Source organism: Schistocerca americana, chromosome 4 (assembly GCF_021461395.2).
Source record: "Schistocerca americana isolate TAMUIC-IGC-003095 chromosome 4, iqSchAmer2.1, whole genome shotgun sequence".
NCBI lineage: Eukaryota > Metazoa > Arthropoda > Insecta > Orthoptera > Acrididae > Schistocerca > Schistocerca americana.
Window position 1 is genome coordinate 491,107,372 of NC_060122.1, and position 24,210 is coordinate 491,131,581.

The 24,210-nt window shown below is 45.1% G+C and overlaps 1 protein-coding gene across 1 annotated transcript in view; it reads left to right on the forward strand.

Moving 5' to 3' along the window:
• The window catches only part of LOC124612571 (protein disabled), an 89,440-nt gene that overhangs the window by 32,481 nt on the left and 32,749 nt on the right, over nucleotides 1–24,210 (forward strand). Inside the window, exons 4-5 of the mRNA XM_047140856.1 lie at nucleotides 23,275–23,415; nucleotides 23,513–24,142. Coding sequence (XP_046996812.1) covers nucleotides 23,275–23,415; nucleotides 23,513–24,142 — 771 coding nt within the window. The remainder of the gene's footprint in view (nucleotides 1–23,274; nucleotides 23,416–23,512; nucleotides 24,143–24,210) is intronic.

The window sequence follows — 24,210 nt, forward strand, 5'->3', positions numbered from 1 at the left end:
TCTGCTGGAAAATGCTAACACCGTCAAGGAAGACATCAAGCATTAAGAGATGCAAGTGGCCCATAACAGTGTTCACGTAGTCCACAGCTGCTTCCGAGATGGACATTCCATGGCGCCGGTCCACAGAATTTGGCTTTTGTCAAAGTCGCTTATGTCAGTAAGAGTGTTACATAGTCGCTAGAATTTTTTTATTATTTTTGTTGTCTTTCAATTCATCTCTGAAGGAGATGGCGGGCTGCGGCAGCGCGGAGCACTTTCCAGTCATTTGTTTAGCTAGCAGTAGGTTTTCAAGGGCACAAAGGTATAGCTCTTGGAAATCCCGGTTGGTTGGTTGTTGGTTGATTTAGGGGAGGGACCTAATGAGGTCATCAGTCCCATCTGGTTAGGGAAGGATGGGGAAGGATATCGGCCGTGCCCTTTCAAATGAACTATCCCGGCATTTGTCTGAAGAGGTTTAAGGAAATCATTGAAGACCTAAATCAGGATGGCCAGACGCGGGTTTGAACTGTCATCCTCCCGAATGCGAGTCCAGTTTGCTAACCTCTGCGCCACCTCGGTCGGTGGAAGTCCTGGCATTTGCCTTACGGCTAGGGGAGAGCTCCGCCAAAACCCTGGCTGGGAGTGGTTTTGCGCTTTTGTGTCTTTTCTACTGCGGCACAAGAATGATTTCCCATTCGTCTTTGCTCCACTTACATACGAACGTGCAAACCTTAAGGATGAAATTAACTTTCGTGTGATGTGTCACTGCCAAGTAACAGCTCGATGAAACCTGCGCCGTTGGGGCTATACAGAAAGAACTGTTACAGTATAGCACAGAAGGTAGCTGAAGGAATTACTCAGTGAGACGAATAGAAATAACACTGTTATTCATAGATAATAATTAGATCGAAGTCTCCGTTACGAGAGGCGTTAGAAAAGTCCGTGCAAAGTCCGAGGGATGTGCATCACCGGCGCGTATCGAGGTCAAGTTTAGCCGTGCGGTTCTAGGCGCTACAGTCTGGAACCGCGTGACCGCTACGGTCGCAGGTTCGAATCCTGGCTCGGGCATGGATGTGTATGATGTCCTTAGGTTAGTTAGGTTTAATTAATTCTAAGTTCTAGGCGACTGATGACCTCAGAAGTGAAGTCGCATAGTGCTCAGAGCCATTTTAGTTAGTAGCATCTTTGGAAAGAATGCACACCAAGTTTGTCATATTGGTCTATTTCTTTGTGTTTGGCATTCGTGTGAATCAAGGAAGTCGAGTGATTGTCAAAAAATGGACAAAAAGAATTTAGTGTGGTGATTAAACATCACTTTATGAAGGGCAAAACGCGCTCAGGAGACTAAAGAGAAGCTTGATAAATATTCCGGTGACTATGCATCTTCGATTAGAACAGTTAATAAGTAATTTCAAAATTTTCGGAGTGGCGATATGGGCACAAGTGATGCTGAACGTTCTGGACGTCCTGTAGAGGTTACGATTCCAGGGACCATTGATAAAATCAATAATATGGTGATGGATGACAGAAGAGATAAAGTACGTGAGATTGCTAGTGCTGTGGGCATCTCGAATGAACGAATATTTTGCATAAACATTTGGACATGAGAAAGCTATCCACATTATGGGTTCCGCAATTGCTCACGCTTGACCAAAAACGGAATCATGTGAAGTGTTGCAAGGATCACTGTGGATGAAACATGAATACATTACTATACTCCTGAGACTAAACAACAATCTAAACAATGGGTTAACAAGGGAGAATCTGAACCAAAAAAGGCGAAGACCATTCCTTCGGCCGGAAAGGTTATGGCGACTGTCTTTTGTGATTCGCAAGGGATAATCCTCATCAGCTATCTGGAAAAGGGTAAAACTATTACAGGTGCATATTATTCATCGTTATTGGACCGTTTTAAAACCGAGTTGCAAGAAAAACGCCGGCGATTGGACCGCAAAAAAGTCCTTTTCCATCACGACAATGCACCAGCACACACCTCAGCAGTTGTGCTCGCAAAATTATTGGAAATAGGATTCCAACTCGTTTCACATCCCTCCTATTCTCCAGACGTGGCTCCCTCGGACTACTATTTGTTCCCCAGTTTGAAGAAATGCCTGGCGGGACAAAGATTTCATTCAGACGAGGAGTGCAGCAACTAATAGCTACTTTGCAGCCTTGGACAATTCCTATTTTTCGGAAGGGATCAACAAATTAGAACAGCGTTGGACGAAGTGTATAAGTCCAAAAGAAGACTATGTCGAAAAATAAAAAAAAGGTTCACCCAAACACGTAAGTAGTTTTTATTTTTGCACGGACTTTTCAAACGCCCCTCGTAGTTATGATGGTCCCCAGGACATTACGAAAGGCGGGACATGGTTCTTAATAACGTGTATTATCTGCAATGCGCTCCCACGTTGGTCACAAGGTTGGTAAGGAATTCTTGCGATAGGCTGTGCCATTCCTCCACCAGCGCGATTAATACTGCTTGGTTGGTTGTTGGTGAGTGGAGGTGCTGCTGCACGTCTCCCCAACACATCCCACACGTGCTCGATATGATTTATGTTGGTGGAACAGGCAGGCCAGTCCATACACCGAATATCCTCTCGTTCCGAGAGCTCCTCCATCTGCACAGTTACATCCGGTCGCGCATTGTCATCCATCAGAATGAAGTCACTGGCGAAAGCTCTCCTAAACCGACGCTCATGCTAAAGAACTACACTGACACAATAATGTTGACCGGTGAGTATACCGCGTTCAAAGATTTGGAGTTCGGTGTGCCCTCAACAATATTATGCCTCCCTGCAAAATAAAAATAAAAATAAAAGGTTCAAATGGCTCTGAGCACTATGGGACTTTAATTCTGAGGTCATCAGTCCCCTAGAGCTTAGAACTACTTAAACCTAACTAACTAACCTAAAGACATCACACACATCCATGCCCGAGGCAGGATTCGAACCTGCGACCGTAGCGGTCGCGCGGTTCCCGACTGTAGCGCCTAGAACCGCTAGGCCATCCCGGCCGGCGCACCATAACACCTGGATAATCGAAACGAATTATGTTCGACAATGCTGGACCTAATTTCTTATGGCAAGAGGTGATAACACTTAATGCATCCAGGAACATAGCTCTCGTAAAGGTCATTTTGGCATCGTTCAACATTTGTTTGGCTTCGTTTAAACCTGAGATGTTGCACAACAGAAAATTTTTCCCCGTGTCTCACGATCTTACTAATTGGACTGCCTATAGTCAATGCTTAAGAACTGCGCCTTTATGCATCTTCACCGTCGCCTCATTTACAAACATTGGGAACTATCCTTTTCTGCCCTCTTGCTGCGTTTCTGTCCTTTGCAAATGTGTAGTGACGCAATTTCTCCGTGTGTGCTATTATGAATTTTTTATAGTTAAAGTGCAGCTACTTTCGGAAATCCTGTGTGAACTGTAATTATCGTATGGTAGCGGCACTTGGTAGAGATTCTAACGAGTTAATGCGGCAGATTTACGCCGGAAAAATAGTCCCAGTTTTGCTCACCAGGTGCAAATCTGGCGCTGTACTCTGGTTGTATGAAGTTTTAGTATCCGCGCAGTCATTTGTCAACACATGACGTTAGTGAACAGAATGGCTATCGGGAATAGTGAACAGAATGGCTATCGGGAATAGAGACCGTGCGCTTCTAGTGGAACTGTTTTATATGAACGGCAGCCATTACAGTGCTGCATTGACAGAGCATCGCCGACCTACAGATCCAAGGAGAGACCCGATGTTATTAAATGGTTTAAAGATGATAATAATGAAATTCGAAAATATGGATGAGCTTGGTATAGCACCTGGAAGAGAAAGGCGTCCTATCCCGTTGTAAGTTACTGGCGAGGCTGCTGTTGCTGTAACTCATTGTGGAGCACGTGCCTCGGGTAGTGCTAGTGCTAGTGCAGTGTCACGAGAATTGTCCATCCCGTGAAGACAAGTACGGAAAGTTTTGATGTCTTTTGTACACTGGTAGCCGTACAACATCCAGACGGTGCAGCAACTGAAACCTCGTGATCCGCAGCGCCGTTCTGAATTTGCTCTTTGGTTTCTGGCACTGATCGCAGTTGATGACATGTGGCCGGATGGTAGTCAGTGGAGTAACGAGGCACATTTTACGCTACAGGGTGCAATGAATACACAGAATTGCCGAATATGGGATACTGTTTAACCGCGCGTTATTTACGAAGATCCACTGCACTTGCCGTATGTGACTGTGTGGCGTGGATTCACGAGTAATTTTATTCTTCGCCCCTTTCTCTTTGAAGAGAATATTCGCAGTGGGCCTGTCAGGTGTACCGGGGCGTCTGCGTGTTATCTAGACCTCCTTGCACAGCATGTGCTTCTTGCGTTGGAAGACCGCAACTGTGTGCAAACCACTGTTTTCATGCAAGACACCTCATATCGCTAGCCCAGTGAAAGATCTGTGAAATGCAACCTTCCATGAATGTTTTATCTCCAGAGGTTTCTCAGAAGCGTGGCCTGCGAGATCACCTGATCTGAATCCATGTGACTTTTCACTCTGGGGATATCTAAAAGAGGGCGTATACCAGAGACACATTCGGTGTCTGACTGATCTGAAGGCCTGTATACAGAAACACGTTACTCAGATTCCACCAGAAATGCTGCTAGCAACTATTGATCATATCGATTTACAGCTGCAACGTCACTGGTGCTCAAATTGAATAGTGCGCCGCTAGTGGTCTCGCGGTCGCGTTCTCGCTTCCTGAGCATGGGGACCCGGGTTCGATTCCCGGCGGAGTCAGGGATTGTCACCTGCCTCGAGGTGACTGGGTGTTTGCGTTGTCCTCGTCATTTCATCATCATTCCAGAAAGTGGCGAGTTTGGACTGAGCAAAGGTTGGGAATTTGTACGGGCGCTGATAAACGCGCAGTTGAGCGCCCCAGGAACCAAACATCATCAAATTGAACAACTTGTGTAGCGTAGGTTAATAATAAAATCAACATAATGACTTTCTCACGTGTTTGACCTTTTCTGCTCATGTCTCGTCCCTATTCCATTAGCCGGCCGCGGTGGTCTCGCGGTTCTAGGCGCGCAGTCCGGAACCGCGCGACTGCTACGGTCGCAGGTTCGAATCCTGCCTTGGGCATGGATGTGTGTGATGTCCTTAGGTTAGTTAGGTTTAACTAGTTCTAAGTTCTAGGGGACTGATGACCACAGCTGTTAAGTCCCATAGTGCTCAGAGCCATTTGAACCATCTGAACCCTATTCCATTACATATGAAAATATTTATGTCATATGAATCCCGATTCCTCATAAAGATCCGATGCAGCTGACATAGTTCCTTCCCTTTCTCGTGCATTCACCCTCAATTTACATAAGGTTTCTACACGCTATGTGATCGAAAGTATCTGGACACCTGGCTGAAAATGACTTACAAGTTCGTGGCGCCCTCCATCGGTAATGCTGGAATTCAATATGGTGTTGGCCCACCCTTAGCCTTGATGATAGCTTCCACTCTCGCAGCAATACTTTCAATCAAGTGCTGGAAAGTTTCTTGGGGAATGGCAGCCCATTCTTCACGGCGGGTTGCACTGAGGAGAGGTATCGATGTCGCATGGTGAGGCTTGGCACAAAGTTGGTGTTCTAAAACATCACAAAGATGTTCTATAGGATTTAGGTCAGGACTCTGTGCAGGCCAGTCCATTACAGGGATGTTATTGTCGTGTAACCACTCCGCCGCGGGCCGTGCATTATGCTCGATCGTGTTGAAAGCTGCAATCGCCATCCCCGAATTGCTCTTCAGCGATGGGAAGCAAGAAGGTACTTAAAACATAAATGTAGGCCTGTGCTGTGTCAGTGCCACGCAAAACATCAAGGGGTGTAAGCCCCCTCTATCTAAAACACGACCACACCATAACACCACCGCCTCCGAATTTTACTGTTGGCACTACACACACTGGCAGACGAAGTTCACTGGGCATTCGCCACACCCACACCCTGCCATCAGACCGCCACATTGTGTACCGTGATTCGTCACGCCACACAACGTTTTTCCACTGTTTAGTCGTCCAATGTTTACGCTTCTTACACCTACCGAGGCGTCGTTTGGTATTTACCGGCGTGGTGTGTGGCTTATGAGCAGCTGCTCGACCATGAAATCCAAGTTTTCCCACCTCCTGTCTAACTGCCATAGTACTTGCAGTGGATCCTGATGCATTTTGGAATTCCTGTGTGATAGTCTGGATAGATGTCTGCCTATTACACATTACGACCCTCTTCAACCGTCGGCTGTCACTCAACGTCAGTCAACAGACGAGGTTGGCCTGTACGCTTTTGTGCTGTACGTGACCCTTCACGTTTCTACTTCACTATGACATCGGAAAGAGTGGACCTATGGATGTTTAGGAGCGTGGAAACCTCGCGTACAGACGTATGACGCAAGTGACCCCCAATCACCTGAACACGTTCAAAGTCCGTGAGTTCCGTGGATCGCCCCATTCTGCTCTCTCACGATGTCTAATGACTACTGAGGTCGTTGATATGGAGTACCTGGAAGTAGGTGGCAGCACAATGCACCTAATATGAAAAGCATATGTTTTTGGGGGTGTCCGGATACTTTTGATCACATAGTGTATGTCTTTCTTGTATTTTCAGCGCCAGATTTGCACCTGGTGGTCAAAATTAGTACAAATTTTTTTTCAGCGTAATGGGTACCACATTAAGGCACTAGAATACGTATCAAGATTCGCCGCCATACGATAAATACAGCCCACATTGGACCTGTGTGTAGCTCTGCTTTAATTATAACCACAGGGTACACCCATACTCCGCAAACCATTATGAATTTTATGTCTTAGGGTACTGTCTGTTGTACCGCATATGCAGACTCTTCAGAAACAGAGTTACACGTGTCGTCCCACTCTAAGACAATTACGCAACAGGAGTAGTGCATCGTTAGATTACAGTACATTTCCGGGTTTCCTTCACACACAGTTCTACTGCGGTAAGGAATACAGATGCGTCGCAGTGTGTGAGTGAAATGGTGCGGCACCTGGTGCGGCACCTGGAGACGTACTTCAAAATCGAAGTACGCTGGGCATTACGATTCTTGAGGTCAAAACGTCCAAACTGAACACATATTCATCCTGAAGCTCTGGCGGTGTATGCCCCAAATGCATTTTAGCGCCCAGTCGCAATGAAATGATACCAGCAATTTTACTAAAGTCGCACAGACATCGGCGATACTGATCAGTAAGGCAGGCCGTCGAATCGACCACAGCCGGCCGCGGTGGCCGAGCGGTTCTAGGCGCTTCAGTCCGGAACGGTGCGACTGCTACGGTCGCAGGTTCGAATCCTGCCTCGGGCATGTATGTGTGTGATGTCCTTAGGTTAGTTAGGTTTAAGTAGTTCTAAGTTCTAGGGGACTGATGACCTCATATGTTAAGTCCAATAGTGGCCAGAGCCTTTTTTTTTTTATATTTTTTTTTTTTTTTTTTATTTCTATTTTAAATCGACCATAGATGTCGATGTCCAGACAATCAAGGAACTGATTTACAGAGTCGTAAAGTGACTGTCGCGGACATTGCTCAGCAGATGCGTATCTCCATAGACAATGCTCATTCGATCATTCGAGATCGTTTGCAGTAACAGATACGTGCTTACGTTGGGTTCAGCGATCACTGTCATCTGCACATTTAGGCGCAAGCTTTGTGGCGTTTCTGGACTTCCATGACCGTTACTCTGTAGAAGACAGTGATTTCCGAAACCGCGTCATTACCGGCGATGAGACTTGAGTCCATCGTTTCATACCTGTAACAGGGAGATACACCATCTTGACTCCGCGGAGGTAATGCAAATTTGCGCCATGAGCAAGAAATGTCATGGCCACAGTGTTATTCGATTATGGAATTGACGGGAAAGAGCACAACCATTAATAAAGCTTCATACTATGCAACATGTCGCTGCGCAACACCACAAAGAACAAGAGTCGTGGAAAATTAAGCAAAGACATTGTCCCTCTGCACGATAACGCAACACTTCACACGGCACGCACAACACAAGCTTTGCTTCAACGTTTTCAATAGGTTTATCAGTATCCGCCATATAGTACTGGTCTTGCAACATGCTATTTAAATCTTTTCGGTAGTCCGATAGAACAACTAGTGGAAAAGATTTTCCAGCCTTGAGGACGTTCACACAGCGGATTTATTTTGTCGGGGAACTGAACGACTCATAGGACGATTGACTAAAAATCCGAAGTGCGTCTGGCGTTCGGCTTATTTCGCACAGCGGTCATGTGACGTCTCTCGCCCGTGTTGTGCTATCTTACCGACAAATTTAGGAAAGCGTTGTTAAGGATTAGATCGCAGCTAAATATTTGTGACAAGCAAATATTATTGCTGCTTGTTCCATTTGCAGCAATTTAAGTTGTGCTCTTAGCTTCCTACGTAGCCGCACCATCGAAAATAGCGACCTATTCCGAATAAAGAGCTAAATACTGGTGACAAGCAAGACTGTGAACATAATTGCCCTTCGTTCTACTCGCAGCTGTGGAAGTTGTACTCTTAGATTCCTGCCTAACCACATCCTAGGAAATCGCGACGTATTCGGAAAAAACTGTCAAATATTTATGACAAGAAGACACGTAAATATAATTGCTGGTTGTTTCAGTCACAGCAATTTCATCTTTCGTTTTCTTAATCGGGCTGAAGCCATGAAATAGAAGGAACTGATTACTAAGAGATCACACTCAGAATATTGCACAACATACTTTTGTTACATGAATAATAAACACAAAGATGAAAACAATATTATCATGTAGCTGAATTCGAACCTACTTCTTTCAGCTACACAACCACAAATCTCAACCCACGTTAGCCGGCCGGGGTGGCCGAGCGGTTCTAGGCGCTACAGTGGTAACCGCGCGACCGCTACGATCGCAGGTTCGAATCCTGCCTCGGGCATGGATGTGTGTGATGTCCTTAGGTTAGTTAGGTTTAAGTAGTTCTAAGTTCGAGGGGACTGATGGCCTTAGCAGTTAAGTCCCATAGTGCTCAGAGCCATTTGAACCATTTTTTTTCCTCCAACCCACGTTACCACGGTGTACATACACTTAGCAACACTTCAGAACTGTTCATATTAAATTTTCTTAGAACTTTTACAGTCAATGTATCATTAATTGATATTTAATTATAACAAATCGCGTCTAGAGTGATAATCATCATTACGCCTTTGCCTTAAAACGGTGTACTGTCATAAAACGGACGCTATAATACGGAAACAACCGAAATATGATGAACCCAATATGGCGTCTCAATAGCAGGCAGCGACGAAAGTCACGTGACTGCTGTTCGGTTTCAGTCGAATGCCATATGCGCTTCCGATTATCTGATCCTTGGAGAACGTTTCTATTGTTGTTTACAAAGACTTTTTGACTATGTTGAAAAAGTGTGTCGCGTATCTGTGTCATTCTGAAATACAATTCAGCATTCAGTAAAAGTTACTTTGCCTACCACTCTTCAGTGATGAGTTCCGCTTCGAAGTGAGCCCCGATGACCAGCGATGACGTGTCTGGAGACACTCCGGACAGGGGTTGATGCCAACCCGACAGTCGCCCGCCATACAGCCTGATATCCATTTCCTTTCATAGCAGAATCCCTTTGTCATTCGCGGCACCCTTACAGCACCCTTACATCTACGATATACCACACCCCGTTTTGTTGCTCTTCATGGCAAGCCGCCCTGGGCTTACATTTCAGCAAGAAATTGCCCGCCCGCACACGTCGAGAGTCTTCAGTGCTTGCCTTCGTACTTGTGAACCCTACCCTGGCCAGCCAAATCACCGGATACCTCCCCGGCTGAGAACGTTTGGAGTATTATGGACAGGGTCCTCCAACCAGTTCGAGATTTTGACGATCTAATGCGCCAGTTATCCAGAATATAAAATGAAAACCCTCAGGAGGACATCCAACAACTCTGTCAAGCAATGTCAAGCCGAATAACTGCTTGCATAAGGGCCTGAGGTGGACCAACGCGTTACAGACTCACTCAATTTGTGGCGCTGAAATTGTAAACATTTTCTTGTCTCTACATACTCTCCAGATCTACTGATTTCCGTTCGATTCGGATAATTCCTTCGTGATGTGTTGCTTGCTTATCTTAATGAGTATTTTCAGATTCTGGGACCTAGTTACACATCAGTAAATTTTAAAAAAGTACATTGTTGATAAAGTAAGAAATCTACTAACGAAACTTATATTCCTTTTGTGGTGTCACCGCCAGACACCACACTTGCTAGGTGGTAGCTTTAAATCGGCCGCGGTCCATTAGTACATGTCGGACCCGCGTGTCGCCACTGTCAGTTATTGCAGACCGAGCGCCACCACACGGCAGGTCTCGAGAGACTTACTAGCACTCGCCCCAGTTGTACGGACGACTTTGCTAGCGGCAACACTGACGAAGCCTCGTTTATTTGCAGAGAAGATAGTTAGAATAGCCTTCAGCTAAGTCAATGGCTACGACCTAGCAAGGCGCCATAGCAATTGATAGTTATCGTATGAAGCATGTCTCATCAAGAACGATGTATACAAATGATGGATTAAAGTTAAGTATTCCAGAAGCTACGTACTTTTCTTTATAGCATTCATTACGTATCCTGTTTCAGACCTCACGCCATCCTGCGTGAGTTTAAGCGCGTGCCTTTCGGTTACCCGTCACTGTGGACTGGCTGTCTTGTCAGCCCACAACAGCTTTCAATTTTATTTTCTCACAGTCATAAAGCATCCCCTCCCTTCCAGTCACCCCTGTGGTAGTGCAGGGTATTCAGTATGCGTTGGTAGTGTTAGGGCTAAGGTTAAGTAGTGGACGTGTGATGGTAGTGTGTCAACGTTGTGTCACAAACCGCAACGGAACAGCATCTCTACACGTGTTTAAGGCATTCTGCAAAATGTTGCTAAAATCTTCGTTTCGATACCTCGAACCTTCGCAAAATAAAAGGGGTGCAAGTCTTTACGTTAATCACGCTGCGTGTTACGTCCTGGCGCTAACGGGAGTTTGGCTGTGTGTCACTTTCTGTACCGTTGATTTCTGTGTAGAAAAACAGCGTGACTTGGAATGTTCTATTCCACGTTGCAAAGCGCATGAATACTCTCGGGATTTCATTTTTTATGTTTTTATTATTCGTACTTGTTTCAAAAAGGTTTTAATTGACGCCGACAGTGAGGTAATTACATTCTAAGAATAACAGAACGACGCACCGCGAAGGAATTATCCGAATGGAACGGTATTCGGTAAATGTGATGTACATGTGCGGACAAATTTCAGAGAAAAATTGGACGATTTATTCAAGAGGAAAAGCTTTAGAAACTGAGTAAACCAATAAAGCGTTGGTCCACCTATGGCCCTTATGTAAGCAGTTAATTGGCTTGACATTGCTTGATACATATTCTGTACAACTGGCGCATTAGATGGTGAAAATCCCGAGCTGGTTGGAGGGCCCTTTCCATAATGCTCCAAATATTCTCAACTGGGGAGAGATCCGGCGACCTTTCTGGCCAAGGTAGGATTTGTCAAACATGAAGAAAAGCAGTAGAAACTCTCGCCAGGATGACTTATCATGAAGGGCAAAGAAAAGGGGCTAGAATATTGTTGACGTACTGCTGTGCTGTAAGGGTGCCAACGATGATAATCAAAGGAGTCCTGTTATGAAAAGAAATGGCACCCCAACCCAAGAAAATGGCTCTGAGCACTATGGGTCTTAACATCTATGGTCATCAGTCCCCTAGAACTTAGAACTACTTAAGCCTAACTAACCTAAGGACAGCACACAACACCCAGCCATCACGAGGCAGAGAAAATCCCTGACCCCGCCGGGAATCGAACCCGGGAACCCGGGCGTGGGAAGCGAGAACGCTACCGCACGACCACGAGATGCCACCCCAACCCAGCCGGCCTGGAGTGGCCGAGCGGTTCTAGACGCTACAGTCTGGAAGCGCGCGGCCGCTACAGTCCCAGGTTCGAATCCTGCCTCGGGCATGGATGTGTGTGATGTCATTAGGTTAGTTAGGTTTAAGTAGTTCTAAGCTCTAGGGGACTGATGACCTCAGAATTAAAGTCCCATAGTGCTCAGAGCCATTTGAACCATTTTATGAAACCTAGCCCATCACTCCTGGATGTCGGTCCATATGGCGGCTGACAGTCAGGCTGGAATCCCACCGTTGTCTGCAACGTCTCCAGATGCGTCTTCACTGATCATCGGGGCTGAGCTCCAAGCGGAACTCATCGGTAAAGACATTCTTCTCGTCAGTGAGATTCCGTGGTTTTAATATCAACGAAGGTGGTTGTCGCTATGCGTATTAATTCTGACCAGTGAGGCCTTCGGTGTCTTTTATAGTCGATGGTGCGCTAAGAGCGCGGAACTCGTCACTAATGTACAAATATTGCATCATAGACTGTCTCTTATTTGGAATATGGATCCACTTTGCTGCATCAGGACGGAGCAGAATAGAGCGATTTCTACAGACTTTTATAAAATATTATCCTAAGTTAATATCCTCGAGTGCACAGACAAGCCTTCTAAGGTTATTTCAGTGTTTGGTTGAACAGATGTGTACCATAGCCTTTTTCTGTTATGAGACTTACAAAAGTCCCACCAGCGTGATGTTGATCTGCATGACTCCATGAGTGTGACTGTATCGTGAGCTATAGTTCCAGATATACTACATATTCTAAAATCGAAATGTGTATAAATGGATTAACATCACGACATAATGTTATATGCCTGTATGTAAAGCTTTTTGTACTTCCACTCACCGTTTTAACACTGTGTAATGTACTCATTTAATTAAATAATCAAAATAATTGCTTCGGCGGAAAGTAAAAAGTTGAAAATAAACACTAATGGTAAAATCCTGCTTATAAGAGTATGCTGCAGTATTCGCCTCTTAGAAGTACTCCCACAGTGTTGCAAACACGGTCTTCCAAAGTTTTCCACTCCAGGAGTGCAAATCTTGGCCAGGTCTGATCTAGCGGATAATATAAATCGCAGTCTTACTCTTTTCGCAAATGACGCCATTAGTTATGACTTATTTGCGAAGAAATCTTGAATTGTAAAAACTAATACTTTAAATTTTTTCAATTATTTTTAATGTGACATTTGTGTATTTGAGAATCTTGATTTAAATAATACGTGCTAGGTTTATCATTATTACTGGACGGTTTCTTCAAGAGATGATGTTTATTTTTTGTAGTAAAAATATTTGTTCTTTCTTGTGATCAAAAAACTTATGACTCCGTTTTTCGCAATATTGTGGCTTGTCAGTGGATAGCAAGCAACTAAAAATCTGAATAAATAATGCGATAAGAATTACATTGTGTCTAAGAAGGTACTGACAACGTTGAAGTTTGGTACAAAGATTGGAGTATCCCTTAATTAAGTATCAAAAGATTGCGAACATTGGCCACTGCGAGACTGAATGCTGTCTGGTTCGGCTGCGGGCACGTGATACGGTAAGTACTACACGCGCAAACTCAGTTGATACTCGACGCAGTGCTGGTTGGAGCAACAGTAAAGGCATTTCCCATTTACAGTCGTTCCCATCAGCCACGGCGCCGAGTGTCAACTTCTCAAGAGCCAAAGAAACTGGAAAATCTGCTCAATATTGTGTAGGGCCCCCGCGAGCACGCAGAGGCGCCGCAACTCGACGTAGCATGGACTCGACTACTGTCTGAAGTAGTGCTGGAGGAAATTGACACCATGCATCCTGCAGGGCTGTCCATAAATCCGTAAGAGTACGAGGGGTGGAGATCTCTTCTGAACAGCACGGTGCAAGGCATCCCAGATATGCTCAATAATGTTCATGTCTGGGGAGTTTGGTGGGCAGCGGAAGTGTTTAAACTCAGAAGGGTGTTCCTGGAGCCACTCTGTAGCAATTCTGGACGTGTGGGGTGTCACATTGACCTGTTGGAATTGCCCAAGTCCGTCGGAATGCACAATGGACATGAATGGATGCAGGTGATCAGACAGGATGCCTACGTACATGTCACGTGTCACAATCGTAGACGTATCAGGGATCTCATACCTCTCTAACTGCACTCGCGACACATCATTACAGAACCTTCAACCAGCTTAAACAGTCTCCTGCTGATATGCAGGGTCCATGGATTCATGAGGTTGTCTCCATACCCGTACACGTCCATCCGCGCGATGAAATTTGAAACGATACTTGTCCGACCAGGCAACATGTTTCCAGTTTCTACAGTCCAATGTCGGTGCTGACAGTCCCAGGCGAGGTGTAAAGCTTTGTGTCATGCATTCACCAAGGGTACACGAGTGGGCCTTCGGCTCCGAAAGTCCATATCGATGAGGTTTCGTTCAATGCTTTGCACACTGACACTTGTTGATGGCCAAGCATTGAAATCTGCAGCAATTTGCGGAAGGGTTGTACTTCTGTCACGTTTAACGATTCTCTTCAATCGTCGTTGGTCCCGTCCTTGTAGGATCTTTTTCCTGCCACAGTGGTGTCGGAGATTTGATGTTTTACCGGATTCCTAATATTCATGGTACACTTGTGAATTGGTCGTGCGAGAAAATCCTCACTTCATCACTACCTGGGAGATGCTGTGTCCCATTGCTCGTGCGCCGACTATAACACCACGTTCAAACTCACTTAAATCTTGATAACCAGGCATTGTAACAGGAGTAGCCGATCTAGCAACTGTGCCAGACATTTGTTGTCTTATAGAGGCGTTGCCAACTGCAGCGCCGTATTCTGCCTGTTTAAATATCTCTGTATTTGAATATTCATGCCTATACCAGTTTCTTTGGCACTTCAGTGTAAGTACTACACGCGCAAGTTAGGTTGACACTCGGCGCAGTGGCTGGTTAGAGCAACCGTAAAGGCATTTCCCATTTACAGCCGCTCTCATCAGCCACCCCGCCTTGTGTCAACTTAGTTCGCGCGTGTAGTTAAGTATACAGGGTGATCCAGCTGCCCCTTCCTATGAGTTTCGTGCATCGCCTTCAAAAACTACACACGAGATTTTCATATTGGCTCTCTCGCTATGCGCAGACTATTAGCTCTACAGAAAAAATGAACAGGAAGTTGTCATAGGAAATTTAAGTTAAATTTTGTACTGGAATATGTTTCACTGGAGGGCACGATTTTCGAGTTATTCGAGAGAAACGCGTTTGAAGGTCACTTTTGTACGTTTTCTTAAACAATTCGAAAACTGTGGCCTCTAGCGAAAAAGTATCCCAGTACAAAATTTACAGTTTATTTACTACGAAAAGGTCCGGTTCATTTTTTCTGCTCGAATAATAGTTTGTGTGTAGCGAGCGAGAGAACGTGAAAATCCTGCATGTGGTATTTAAGGCGTTGCGAGTAGGGACAGCTGAATCGCCTTTTATACGCATCGCAGAGATGAATGGAGAAGCATTGTAGCGACGATAGAGGCCCACATAGAAAATCCATTAATATACCGGTAAATGATTTTGACAAAGGCTAGATTGTTCCGGCCTGGCGCCTGAAAATGACCATTTCGGAAACGTTGAATCTGGTCATATGTTTGCTAACTGCTGTTGTGAGCAGCTATGAAAAAGGTTGGAGGACAGTGAAACCAGGAGTAGGTGACAAGCCGTTGGATGTCCACACATCATCACAGAAGTTGGACTACGGAGGCTTGCCCACTCTCTAAAGGCAGACAGGCAGCGTGAGGCTACTTGTGGCGGAGTACAACGGTGGTGCATGCACAAGTGCTTCGGAGCACATCGTTCATTGCACATGGTCGAACGTGGGGCTCTGCAGCGGATGACCCATACGGATTCCCATGTCGATCCAACGATAATATCAGTTACGACTGCAGTGGGTACGAGATCATCGAGAATGGACTGTGGAGCAATGGAAACATGTCACATCGTTGGATACATCAGGTTCCTTGGAACACCAGGTCGATGGTCGTGCCCGGATATGCCGTCATCAAGGCGAACAGTTGCTCGAAACAAGCACCGAGTCACGGATGCCACCTGGTGGGGGTAGTGTAAGGATTATTCAAGTGAAAAGGTACGAAACATCGTAACAACCAGAGCAATTGAAATCTCCATATGCCACTTTGTGATAATGTAGTGAGACCTCCAGGAACGCGAAGGTAGTGAAGTCACCTCCGTTAGAAAATCCGAACTGTGCCCTCAGCCGGCAAGATGATGCTCACTGTCTTTTTTGACATCTGAGGTCCGATACTCGCCAATTTCCTCGAGCACGGAAAAACCATTAACAGTGACACATACTATGAGACACTCCATAGCCTACTAAAGTCCATCTGGCGCAAAAGGTCTGCGCTGCTGACGGATGTGACAATTCTGCTCCATGATAACATGCCTCCAAGGTCACACAAAGTGTAATGGCCAAGTTCAAGTGGGAGCAAATTGAGCATTTGCCCTACAGCCCAGACATGTCATGTCGCCCTGCGATTTCTACATGTTTGCTCAACTATACGAAAAGTCTGTGCAAAAATAAAAACTACTTACATGTTTGGGGTAAACCTTTTTTATTTTTTGACATAGTCTCCTTTTAGACTTATACATTTGGTCCAACGCTGTTCTAATTTGTTGATCCCTTCCAAATAATAGGAATTGTCAAAGTCTGCAAAATAGCTATTAGTCGCTGCAATCACCTCCTCGTTTAAATAAAATCTTTGTCGCGCCAGCCATTTCTTCAAAATTGGGAACAAGTAGAAGTCCGAGGGAGCGAAGTCTGGAGAATATGGGGGATGTGAAACGAGTTGGAATCGTATTTCCATTAATTTTGCGGCCACAACTGCTGAGGTGTGTGCTGGTGCACTGTCGTGGTGGAAAAGGACATTTTTGCGGTCCAATCGCCGGCGTTTTTCTTGCAACTCGGTTTTAGAACGGTCCAATAACGATGAATAATATTCACCTGTAATAGTTTTACCCTTTTCCAGATAGTCGATGAGGATTGTCCCTTGCGAATCCCAAAAGACAGCGGCCATAACCTTTCCGGCCGAAGAAATGGTCTTCGCCTTTTTTGGTTCAGATTCTCCCTTGTTAACCCATTGTTTAGATTGTTGTTTGGTCTCAGGAGTATTGTAATGTATTCATGTTTCATCCACAGTGACGAAAACGACGCTTAAAGTCCTGCGGATTCTTACTGAACAGCTGCAAACCATCCTTGCAACACTTCACACGATTCCGTATTTGGTCGAGCGTGAGCAATCGCGGAGCCCATCTTGCGGATAGCCTTCTCACGTCCAAATGTTTATGCAAAATATTCGTTCATTCGAGATGCCCACAGCGCTAGGAATCTCACGCACCTTAACTCTTCTGTCATCCATCACCTTATCATTGATTTTATCAATGATTCCTGGAGTCGTAACCTCCACAGGGCGTCCAGAACGTCCAACATCACTTGTGCCCATATGTCCACTCCGAAAATTTTGAAACCACTTATAAACTGCTCTAATCGAAGGTGCAGAGTCACTGTAATGTTTATCAACCTTCTCTTTAGTCTCCTGAGGTGTTTTGACTTTCGTAAAGTAATGTTTAATCATCTCAGGAAATTCTTTTTCGTCCATTTTTTGACAATCACTCGACTTCCTTGATTCACACGAATGCCAAACAAAAATAAATAGACCAATATGGCTGAAACTTGGTGTGCGTTCTTTCCAAAGATGCTACTAACTAAACATGACCTCGATACGCGCCGGTGGTACCATCTCTCGGACTTTGCACGGACTTTTCAAACGCCCCTCATAAAACATCTTCCAGGTGACACAAAGTGTAATGGCCAGGTTCAAGTGGGATCGACTTGAGCATCCATCCTGTAAGCAAGACATGTCGTCCTGTGACTTCTATGTGTGTGGTCCGCGATAAAGAAACATCACAAAGGGAATGGCTTATACTCGGTCGACGAACTGGAGGACACAGTAGAGGATTGAATCCTGTCACAGTCACAGGAAGTCTGGGAACAGGGAATTCTTCGGCTCGTGAAACAGTGGAATAGTTGTGCTCGTGCCTCTGGTCATTCCCTTTGAATAAAGACTTCAGTTATACCCACAGTGTCGTTTCGTACGTTTTCTTTTGAATGCCTCACATGTTATGCTATGGGGGACATTCACCTAGGCTTCCATGGGACCTGTGGTAGTACTTGAAGGCACCAGTATTGCGGACCATCTGTCTTCCCCAGCAGCGGTGGCAGCTTACTTGAGGATAACTGTCCATGTCACTTGGTCTGAGAAGCATGAGAGTGAACGTACGTTGATTCCTTGGCTACCAAGTTCGTCTATTCTGGACCTAATGGGGCACATCTGAGACCCTATCTGCTGCCAATTCCGCACCCACAAACCACGGATCCGTAAATTACGGGGATTGCGTGACACGCGTGTAGTAATCTGGTGCCACTTACCTCCAGAAACCTAGCAAGGGCTTGTCGAATACATACTGTGGAGAATCGCTGCTGTACTGCGTTGCAAAATTGGATTGACACGTTATTAGAGTTGTGCCCTACTAAAAGTACAGTTCGGTCGTTTTGGTAAAATGCATAAATGACGTAGTAAATGGTAGGATAACGGGTGGTATCGATAGCTTCAGTAGGGAAAGAAACATAAATGAATGTTTGAGAGACAAGCTGGGAGCCGACGACTTCTCTTTACATTTTGTTTGTTTTGCCCGTAGTAAGCGCTGCATATCGTTCAGTGTTAAGTCTACTGTGTATTCTATATTCTTACAAAATATAAATCGCATTTTAGATGCAATAAAAATTAGTCTATAGCGTAACTTCTGAGTTTTTATGTGACCAAAGCAATTACTTTCGATGCAAGTACAGTTCACATGCAAAAACATAAAAAACATTTACAGTTGTAATTTTGTACTCAATAGAACATTCTTCATCGTGATCAAAGGAAAGAGTTTCCTGTTGTTATTGATAAATGCGAAAGTTGTTTGTGAATAACACAAACATGTTTTATATGAGTTTGATGAAGTATTGAAGCGATGTTTGATATATTTTTGTGTTGCGGTTTTTTATTTTACCTTTTTGTTAGGGATACAGTGGTTTTAGAGCTATATGATAAATCTTTATTTTTTTTATTGTTATCACAACATCCCCCTATTCCACGTTATGAATCAACAATTTTCGAATAAAATCTGAATTAAATTTTTACAATTTCAGTTTTCCTATAAATACTGTTTATTCCTAAGTAACAGACAGGAGGATAACTATGTAGAACAAAAATGTTCTATAGGTTACCAAGAACTTTATATATCCTCACTCAGTTTCTAGACGGAGTTAGGGGAATCTAGTAAGACACTGATCGCTCATGTAAAGAAAGAGATCGTTATCAGCTAACACCCGATAGGTATGCAACACACGTAACCTACAGGTAATGCTGGTACGACTGTACCCGACCAAAGCTACAAGGAAAACTACCGTAGCTTGCACTTACCTAGGATAGTTTACGGCAGTATTGAAACAGTCATAATGTTTAGTCTCATCAGTGCATTAAAATTCGTTTCTAAGCTGTTTTCATTTAATATAAAAGCTTTCATTGTAGCCGAGAAAACGCTACGAGCTGTTCCTAGTAAGTTCAAAATGCAGTAAGCTTTGTTTGATTTTCCTACAGCCACTTCCGGTGAACACTGACAAAAAAGGAAGATTGAGTTTTAACATGCCTTGACACTGAGTTCAGTAGAGGTAGATCAAAATCTTGTGTTGGGGAAGGATGTATAAGGATATCGACCGTGTTGTCTTAAGTGATTTAGAGAAACAACGGGAAAAGTGAATGTAGATGAGTGTATGGGGATATGAGCCACTGTTCTTCCGGATGCAAGTCCATCTTTTGTTGTATCCCGCACGATATTGTTATGAAGATGACGCGACATTTCTTTGCAGCAGGAATAATATCAGTAGCCTTAAAACTTGTTATGTTGAAGATACAATCGTTCAAGTATCTATTTGGTTCCGACCAAATGGACTCATGCGGAATGAGAACGAAATTCAGCAGGTGGGTTTTACTTTATAATGTAAACTTCCCACTAATGTTCCTAATTGAGTTCAGTTCACGGGTATATATTTAAATGATAAATATTACCTTGAGGTCAGAGTGTAAAATATATTGGTGGTAAGTTGTCTAAAGTAATTTAACTCGTAAGGTGGCGTATGAATTGTGGACCCAAAATCTATGTCCTATTCTGCATTATTTCGTAGCATAGTATCATATGGTATTATTTTATGTGCATGGCATTTTAATACTGCAGACTAAAGCTGTTAGTGTACTTACTGTATCGTCATATAAATACTAAGTTTTAATTTAGCTATAAGGAACAAAACGCAGAGAAACTGCGCATTGCTATAACACAAGCAGCAATCATGCATTTATGTATCATACCATAGGTTGTAAACAGTTAATAGTGTGACGTCATGGTACCCAAATTACTTCATGAACTATCATAAGCTGTACAAGTTCTTCTTAAGCAAGCAAATGCTGTCTGACATTTCTGTATTGTATTGTACACTACTGGAAATTGAAATAAGAACACCGTGAATTCATTGTCCCAGGAAGGGGAAACTTTATTGACACATTCCTGGGGTCAGATACATCACATGATCACACTGACAGAACCACAGGCAACAGAGCATGCACAATGTCGGCACTAGTACAGTGTATATCCACCTTTCGCAGCAATGCAGGCTGCTATTCTCCCATGGAGACGATCGTAGAGATGCTGGATGTAGTCCTGTGGAACGATGTGCCATGCCATTTCCACCTGGCGCCTCAGTTGGACCAGCGTTCGTGCTGGACGTGCAGACCGCGTGAGACGACGCTTCATCCAGTCCCAAACATGCTCAATGGGGGACAGATCCGGAGATCTTGCTGGCCAGGGTAGTTGACTTACACCTTCTAGAGCACGTTGGGTGGCACGGGATACATGCGGACGTGCATTGTCCTGTTGGAACAGCAAGTTCCCTTGCCGGTCTAGGAATGGTAGAACGATGGATTCGATGACGGTTTGAATGTACCGTGCACTATTCAGTGTCCCCTCGACGATCACCAGTGGTGTACGGCCAGTGTAGGAGATCGCTCCCCACACCATGATGCCGGGTGTTGGCCCTGTGTGCCTCGGTCGTATGCAGTCCTGATTGTGGCGCTCACCTGCACGGCGCCAAACGCGCATACGACCGTCATTGGCACCAAGGCAGAAGCGACTCTCATCGCTGAAGACGACACGTCTCCATTCGTCCCTCCATTCACGCCTGTCGCGACACCACTGGAGGTGGGCTGCACGATGTTGGGGCGTGAGCGGAAGACGGCCTAACGGTGTGCGGGACCGTAGCCCAGCTTCATGGAGACGGTTGCGAATGGTCCTCGCCGATACCCCAGGAGCAACAGTGTCCCTAATTTGCTGGGAAGTGGCGGTGCGGGTCCCCTACGGCACTGCGTAGGATCCTACGGTCGTGGCGTGCATCCGTGCGTCGCTGCGGTCCGGTCCCAGGTCGACGGGCACGTGCACCTTCCGCCGACCACTGGCGACAACATCGATGTACTGTGGAGACCTCACGCCCCACGTGTTGAGCAATTCGGCGGTACGTCCACCCGGCCTCCCGCATGCCCACTATACGCCCTCGCTCAAAGTCCGTCAACTGCACATACGGTTCACGTCCACGCTGTCGCGGATGCTACCAGTGTTAAAGACTGCGATGGAGCTCCGTATGCCACGGCAAACTGGCTGACACTGACGGCGGCGGTGCACAAATGCTGCGCAGCTAGCGCCATTCGACGGCCAACACCGCGTTTCCTGGTGTGTTCGCTGTGCCGTGCGTGTGATCATTGCTTGTACAGCCCTCTCGCAGTGTCCGGAGCAAGTATGGTGGGTCTGACACACCGGTGTCAATGTGTTCTTTTTTCCATTTCCAGGAGTGTATTATTGAACTGGGAGCCTAGAAACGGCGGAGAGGCTTCGTCCCTGTCGTAGCCCTCGGTGGTTCACAACCCCCATAACAGGCCACAGCAGTCCACCCACCCCACTGCGGCCCAGAGTGGACCCCCCCCCCCCCCCCCCCCCCCCCGGGAACGTCTCACACCAGACGAGTGTAACCCCAATGTTTGCGTGGTAGAGTAATTATCGTGTACGCGCACGTGGAGAAAGTGTTTGCACGGCAATCGCCACGGGGCGGCTAACCGGACGGGCGTCTGATATTTTAGTTGTACACCCCTATAAAGAAATTTCTTGATACTTCCAGGATGAATTAAAGGAATTTAATAACTATAATATGAAGTTTCAATGTTAATAGCTGAGCTATTGCACTTTTTTGTTATTAATTGCATTGTATTATGCATTTGACGGTGTCTATTGCTGTAAGGTTCTAACGACAGTGAAATTATTATTCTTATTACCATCCTGTGTCTTACCACAGCACAACCTCGCCCGTTGTGAATACCGAGAAGCCTCGTAAATAATTTCGATTCCTTCTCCTCTTCTTCCCCATTTGAATTAGTACTCCGTGTGCAATGAACGCGAAATTAACCAGACGGCAAAATGTGGTATTCATGTCAGTGTCTTACCATGGTGTTTAAAAGCTATTGTAAGGCAGAATATTGCAAAATTTTGGTTAGAAACTATGTTTTGATCATCAGAAATGCGCCTTTATCTGTATGGTGAATTATATTTTTCCCCTACTTCTTTAGGGGATTTTCCGGTGGAACAGGCCAGCTTTGTGACTGATCTCAGATCGCGATGATGACGTGATGCTCGACTTTTGAACTAGCTAGTTCGAACCCCAACGTTTAAAATACTTTTCGTTAGCGGAATGAGGCCAGTGAAGAAAGGACAGATACCTGCATTCAGTTTCGGACGGCCTGGATTGAACAGCAAACCTCTTTGCAAGTATGTTATGCTGTGACAGCATAAAACACAATATTACAACTAACACGTACTCTTCTTCTGCGAATTGCTACACTTTATCCAGTACAATACTCGCAGCCCACTCGGAAATGGCGGAAAGGGTCAGATATGGAAGAACTACGAAAAGGGTCACATATGGAAGAACTAACTATTTTGATGACGGTAGCAACCAAATTGAACTCCTGCCGTACACCACATGAACGAATTTCTCCCACCCCACCTCACCCTCTATTGAACGTCTTCGTAATATTCACACGTATCACGTCAAATTCTGCACTTGAGTTAGCTGTAATCTTTGATTTGAAATGTAATGTAACTTTGCATTTGTTACTGTACCAAATTTGTACATGTACCACACTGCAGTTTGTTGACCAGTACTAAATTATTATTCTTTTTTTAGGTTGTAATTGCAATGCGAGATTTGTTTCAAGTTGTATTTGAACTGAAAAAGAAAGAGATCGAGTTAGCCAAGCAGCATATTGAGCAACACCAAATAAAGTTGGGAGGTGGGCTGTTTTCAGAAGGCTCATCAGGCACAAAGGTAAACATTACACCCTGCAACTCTGTTATTGTCCAATGTGATTGTAAGGATTCTGGAAATGTAATTTGTTCTATGTTGCTTTCCTGTGTGATTTTAGAATGGAGCAAGCAGCTTGGAGCCAGGAGCAAGCAAGATGAGAACTATTCAGGAAGACTCAGCAGTAAAAGAGAATGGAACAGCTGCTTCATCTAAATCCGCTCAACAAACGTCCGAGGTTATAGCAGATCTTCTAGACCTGGAATTTGAACTAAACAGCATACAGCAAGGAATTCATCAAATGGAAAGAATAACGCCATCTGATCCATTTGGACCTTCGTCCATCAGAGAAGACCCTTTTGGAAGTGATCCATTTGGGGATTCGTTTGCCCCTGCAACGACAGCGGCACCAGCTCCAAAGTCAAGCAAGCAGCCTATAGCTATTTTGCCACCACCTCCGTCAGCAAAGGAGCCTGTTCGTTCCCTAGCAGACCCATTCAACGTACCAGCAACATCTCGTGGTACTAGCAGGCGGTCGACCAATCGAGCAGCTACGAGTGAACAACTCCCCGCTCCTGCCCCAAGTACTGTGAAGCCAGTGCAAACTCAGGCGCCTACCGCACAGCCGGAGAAGCACTGGTTCGACCAAGAGACTGAGTCCCTTTTTGATGAAGGTGAATTGGTGACGCCACCATTAACATCCTCTGTAAACACGGTGACCTTGCCACCAGTACAGCCACTTTCTGAGCAAGTAAGTTTTCTTTAGCAACATAGCAAATCTGCAGGCATTTGAAATATTCAGTTATTTAGCAGTATCTT